General features: G+C 41.0%; 1 gene segment (V, D, J or C); it reads left to right on the top strand.

Annotated features, from left to right (window-relative positions):
• Positions 1 to 5735: 5735 nt before the first annotated feature.
• On the top strand, positions 5736 to 6317 carry LOC120238966. The segment is given in 2 exon segments: positions 5736 to 5793; positions 5926 to 6317. Coding segments are annotated over 2 exon segments (450 nt in total).
• The last annotated feature ends 415 nt before the right edge of the window (positions 6318 to 6732 follow it).

Raw genomic sequence — 6732 nt, 5'->3', positions numbered from 1 at the left:
GACAGTCAAGCTGTAAAACATTTCCAGCTATAGAACATTCCCTCAAGCTCTTTCATTGAGGCCTTTGCTAATTTTTCTCAGCATCACTATGTAGTTTTTTTTTAATCAGACACATCTTGCACATATTTTGTTGAATTTTTCTATTCATTTTAAAGAAATGTACTCTGTGCTTTTTAATATTTATAAGCACTTTATTTATTCAAATATTTTCTGCCAAGATTTCACATCAGCCCAATTCAGTTTAGTTTTTCCAGTTTCAACTGATGCCTCGTCATCAGTACGTTACATAAAATACAGACCTTCTCCAGAAGACAGTCATTCACCAGCAGGTGTATGTGAGCTCACAAGGCCACCTCACCTCCTCTGTGAACCCCCTCAGTGGCAGTATTGCTCTGTATCAGGTAAACTATGCTAGTTCAAACATATTGGTAAAAGTTGCGAAACTCTAAGATGATGTACTCTTTGCTGATGGAAAGAAGCCAAGCCAGGTGTTAAGAATAACACAAGGGTGTGTTTTCCCTGCAGCACGTGTGACTTGGAGTGGAGATGGGGCGCTGCAGCCCAGCTAGTCTTGCAAGGAGCCCTCTTCTTTTTCCCCTGGGGGCCATTTTGTCAGGTCCTTGGTCCTGTACCACAGGGTCACCTTTCTCCTCATCCACCTACCCAATCAGTTCAGTGTTCCTAGCTTTCCATATCCAGATTAGCAATCTCTTCCTTTTGATTGGATTATTTAGACTGTTTATTTTTCATATAATTAATACATTTGAGTGAAAATGCCACATCTTGCTCTTGCTTCCTATGTGTTCCATTCACCCGATTTCTTCTTACCCCTTTTGGGCAACCATTTTTATTATTCTCCCGGTTTATTCTTTCAGTGTTTGTTTTGAAAATATATAAACATCCCAGTGCAAACTGGTGCAGCCGCTCTGGAAAAGAGTATGGAAGTTCCTAAAAAAATTAAAAATAGAACTACCTTACGACCCAGCAATTGCACTACTAGGTATTTATCCAAAGGATACAGGAGTGGTGATGCACAGGGGCACATGCACCCCGATGTTTATAGCAGCAGTCTCAACAATAGCCAAATTATGGAACCAGCCCAAATGTCTATCAACTGATGAATGGATAAAGAAGATGTGAGATATTTATATATATATATGTATATACACACACACACATATTTATATGTGTATATATACACATATATTTATATACATTTATAATTCATATATAACAATTATATTATAATATATGTATAATATATACATATATTTATATACATTTATTTATAATATATGTAATATTACTTAGGGATCAAAAAGAATTAAATCTTGTAGCAACATGGATGGAACTAGAATGTATTATGCTAAGTGAAATAAGTCAGTTGGAGAAAAACAAATATCACATGATTTCACTCATATGTGGGATACAATAAACAAAACAGGTGAACATACGGGAAGGGAAGGAAAAATAAGATAACAGAGAGGGAGACAAACATTAAGAGACTCTTAAGTATAGCGAATAAACTAAAGGCTGCTGGAGGGGAGATGGGTGGGGGATGGGCTCAATGGGCTTAATAGGAGCACACCTGATGGGATGAGCACTGGGTATTATACGTAAGTGATGATTACTCAGTTCTATACCCGAAACCATTATTATACTATATGTTAACTAACTTGGATTTAAATAAAAAATAAATGTAAAATTTTTAAAAAAATAAACAATTTAGAAGAATAAAGAAAAAAATTTTTAAAAAGAAAATATATAAACATCCCAGATGGAGAAGTACCTCATTAAAGGCATGGAATGGGAGCAGGCTATGGAATCTTTTGCAATATGGGAAAAAATGTTTAATAATGTAACTATTATTATTTATTCCTTTGAGCTGCCTCTGAAACTTGACACAGCCGAGCAACAAATATGACAAGGATCTTGAATGCACCAGAATGATCTAAATTTGGTCAACAAGGAGAGTACATATATATTACCATTCATTGGGATCTGACGTGCCTCAGAATTAGTCATGTTTGCTATTGTAAAAGGTTATTTTAAAGAATATACTGTGTAGATTTTTTGCTTTCCACTTAGGAGATATTATTTCTGGTTGCAGAGTTCCTCTGCATAAAGCCTCACTCTTCCATGCAAGCAAGTATATCTCCATCACACTGTGTTCTTGTCACTTTCTACTCCCATAAATTCCCTCAAGAATCACATATACATCATGATAAAGAAAATGAGGAGGGGGAGGAGGAGGAAGAAGGGTTGGAAGAAGAGGAGGTGGAAGGTAACTGACATTGAAGATGGTACATAGAAAGGTATTTTATAAAATTGTATCACATTCTCAGGACTAGAATACAACCATAGTAAGTACCCATTAGGTCAAATTTAGGTCTGCAAATCTATCTAAAGTAGTTGTTTACATTTTTTTTACTTTTTAAAAAATCAGGACACTTTTGACAAATCTGAGATTTGTGAGCCAACTATTTCTGGGAATACATGACCTTTCCTAATGTTTCTTTCTATGTATTCCAGTATGAATTATATTCTCTTTCAAAGCAATAATCCTGGGGCACCCAGATGGCTCAGTGGGTTAACTGTCTGACTTTGGCTCAGGTAATGATGTTGCCATTCAAGAGTTCGAGCCCCACATCGGGCTCTGTGCTAACAGCTCACAGCCTGGAGCCTGTTTCAGATTGTGTGCCTCCTTCTCTCTCTGCCTCTCCCCTGCTCATGTTCTGTCTGTCTCTCTCTCTCTCTCAAAAATTGAGGAGCCTGAGATTAAGGCCTCCGTTAAAAGCAACCGCGGGCTGCCTGTAGCCCCAGTTCCAAGAAAAGCTTCAGCTGAAGCCACCCTCGGACCACCCTCGGGTCAGCCAATCAAAAGAAATGTGTAACATTCCTGTGTCTGAGTCAGGGCTGGGAACTGCAGGCAGTTACTCTGTACAAACTAGTCAATCACTCACTGCTTGCCTAAACCCCACGTAGGCCCTTTGAGCTCACCTCATAATTGGTCATTTTCAAAGCATTCTCAAAGGTCATGATTGGGTCCCGCCAAAAGTAATGAACACCTCACAGATACTGAATGGCCAAAACTGTTACCATGGATGCTGTACAATTGTAATTGGTGTTTATGTGATGACGCTACACATACAATGTGTGCACTGTAACACCCTCGTCCCTTACCCCATAAAAACCTTGCTCGCTATTGTTCGGGGCTTTTCACCCTGCTGCCGCTGCGCCGGTTGACAGGTGAGCCCCTGCTTGAGCTTGTAATAAAAGACTTTATGTACTTGCATCGGTGTTGGCTCCTTGGAGGTCTCTGGGGACTTGCGATTCAGGCATAACAAAATAAATTAAAATTTAAAAAAAAACAGTAATCCTAATCTGTGACCCATGGACACAAATTCAGGGAATCCATGAATTTGAATGAGATAAACGTATCTTTATTTTCACTAACCTCTAACTAAACTAGAGCACTTAGCTCATGATAGATACAGCTAATAAATATAGCAGTGTTCACAGTACCTATGACAAAGCCAATAACAGAAATCACAGATATTTTGCATATATTACATTTGATATGACAGGCATAGATATATTCATCCCTCATTATGTAAAATAAATATAATTTATTCTCACTACTACTTTGAAATCAGGGTAGTCTGCAACTCACAATATATTCTATTCAATAAATTTTAAAGATGTCATATTCATATATCATAAATTTCCTTAAAAATTTTTGATAACTGCATTTCAAAATAACTCATTTCCTTCATAATACAATGTATTCTATTTCATGGGTTTAATACATTATTCTGAGACGGGGTCCTTAGGATTCGCTGGATTGCCAAAGGGGTCCATGTACCAATAAGGTTAAGAGTCCCTGCGTGAGGAATGAGATCCTCAGCTTTGCAGATGTGATTGAGAACTTGAAGCCTTGACCTGGTCGTTGGAAGCAACCTGTCAGCAAGCATTCTTTCTCAGAGTTCTACCCACACTGCTGCCCTTTCTGATGGTCCTAACTCTATATCATTAGCCTTTCCCCTTCTCTCCCTCTCTTTCTCATTCTCTCTCTCTGTCTCTCCGTCTGTCTCTTTCTCTCTCTCTCTCTCCCTCTCTCTCCCTCTCTCTCTCTCTCTCTCTCTCACACACACACACACACACACACACTCACGCCCCTTTCTTTTAGGAGCAGGCAGCAACCATTTCTAAGCCACTACATTCCAATCAAAAGTTTCATCATAAAAGTGTCTGTTTTTAAATTTTTTAAGTTTATTTATTTATTTTGAGAAAGGGGGGATGCACATAAGCAGGGGAGGGGCAGAGAGAAGGAGAGAGAGAATCCCAAGCAGGAACCAAGAACTGTAGAACCAGATGTGGGGCTCACATTCACAAACTGTGAAATCATTAACCTGGGCTGAGATCAAGAGTTGAACGCTTAACCAACTGAGCCACCCAGGCATCTCAAAGTGTCTTTAAGTTTATTTATTTATATTCAGAGAGAGAGAGAGAGAGAGAGAGAGCACGAGTGGGGGGCGGGCAGAGAGAGAGAGAGATAGAGATAGAGAATCCCAAGCGTGCCTCACACTGTCAGCATGGAGTCTGATGTGGGGCTCGAACCCACGAACTGCAAGATCATGGCTTGAGCCAAAATCAAGAGCTGGACACTTAACTGACTGAGCCACTCAGATGCCCCATGAAACTGTCTTTTATTACAGATAACCATAGACATAAAAATAAAGGAAACATTGATCTATCAAAGTAGTAGCATTTGTTAAGAAATAATCCATGATATTTATTTTTATTTATCTAAGACTCTCAAGAAGAAACTATGTTATGCAATGAATTTACATTAGTTGCGTACATTTCAACTCAATACTGGAAAATATATTTTAGTTAGCTAGTACAATTCTGTGTCAGTAAATGTCTGATTTTCTTTGACATAGTATTAACTCCACAAATCCCATGGATTACAACACCAGGTCCAGAAAATAATAATAGCAAATGCAAATATGGTGCTTACTCTGTATGAAGAACTATTCTAAATTCCTTATTTAGATAAAGTTCACAACAACTTTTGAAGTAGAAACTCATGATACCCATCTTACCAATAAGAAAATAAAATCAAAGGGAAGCAAGAGACTCGTCCACCTTTAGGTAACTGCTGCTAAATGTCAGGACCAGGACTCCAGCCCAGGCTCCAGTCCACAGTCCTCGGGGAGGGTGGGCTTAGGACCCTTTTCTGTTGCCAAAATCACTTGAGGAGTCTGTGCTCCATCTCTATTGTATCAATGATAATAAACACAGAGGATGGAGAGAATTGGCTTTATTTTATAAAAACAAAAAATTCGAACACATTCTTGTATTTGGAACGGTATTGGTGGGAGCAGAGCAGTTGATAGACAAGCAATAGACTCTGAAAATTGTAGGCATTTCTTTTCCACAATCTCGTCACAGCGAGCACAGAGACATAGGGTGTACTGAGTGTGACTCCGACCAGGAAATGGGGAATCTCACCATTCCGGAACTTGTCCATTTAGAAGGGATATAAAGAGCTGTGTAGGCAGAAGACCTTGATCTCTGAGCCTTACCATCCCCAGCCACAAAATGAGCTGTGACAGTCATTCATCTTACAGCAGTGACGACTTGTGCAACCGTGGCAGGGGGAGCCCTACATTCTAGTCCCCTCCCTTGGACTCTCTCAGAGCCTGTGTCTAGACCTTCACAAAGACTCTATGCCTGTCATGGGCAGCCGCGCCCTCTGCTATGTGGCCCTGTGTCTCTTGGGAACAGGTGAGTCCAACACCCAGTCAGTAAGTTCCTATCCCGGGTCTGCAGCCCCCCAACTCTGCTACTTTCTTCTTACAGTAGTTTTGGGCCCCCCTTCTGGACATTATCCTCAGCCTTCCTATCTTTACCCCACAGGACCCGCACACGCTGAAATCTACCAGACCCCCGCGTTCCTGCTCAGCAGGGCTGGACGGGATGTGACCCTGGAGTGTAAACAGAACTTGCAATTCAGTGCCATGTACTGGTACCGGCAGGCCCCGGGGCAAGGTCTGAGACTGATTTACTACTCAACGGTTGAAAAAGATATCCAGAAGGGAGACATAACTGAAGGCTACGGTGTTTCTCGAGAGGAGAAAGGGCTGTCTCCTCTCACTGTGAAGCTGGCACACACCAGCCAAACAGGCTTGTACCTCTGTTCTGGAAGCGCACCACGGTGGAGCACGGCCACCGGCCACCTGCACGGAAACCGGCTCCAACCCTGTGGTCCCACGGTTGCCGTCGTTCTAAAATCCTCCTCTGCCGAGTAGCCTTCCTGCACTCTCTGTATTCCCTCCCCCCCAGCCTTTTTTTTTTTTTTTTCAGTTTTTAAAATATTTTTTCTTAACGTTTATTTATCTTTGAGAACAAGAGAGGAGAGAGGCAGAGTGAGAGTGGGGGAGGGGGCAGAGAGAGAGAGAGAGAGAGGGAGACACAGAGTCTGAAGCAGGCTCCAGGCTTCAGCACAGAGCCAGACACGGGGCTCGAATTCACAAACAGCGAGATCATGACCTGAGCCAAAGTAAGAAAGACGCTTAACTGACTGAGCCACCCAGGCGCCCCTCTCTCTGGATTCTTAACTAAGCAATCAAGGGAACAGACCCAGGAGATACACTTTATTATGCGTGCCTCCCGTGTTTTAATCACTCTTGTTTTTAAAAAATATTTTTATTTATTTCTAGGAGA

The sequence above is a fragment of the Hyaena hyaena genome, unplaced genomic scaffold (assembly GCF_003009895.1).
Source record: "Hyaena hyaena isolate Hyena2069 unplaced genomic scaffold, ASM300989v1 scaffold_220, whole genome shotgun sequence".
Classification (NCBI taxonomy): domain Eukaryota; kingdom Metazoa; phylum Chordata; class Mammalia; order Carnivora; family Hyaenidae; genus Hyaena; species Hyaena hyaena.
The sequence above is the reverse complement of the archived record's forward strand: the minus strand, read 5'-3'. Positions and strand labels throughout refer to the sequence as shown.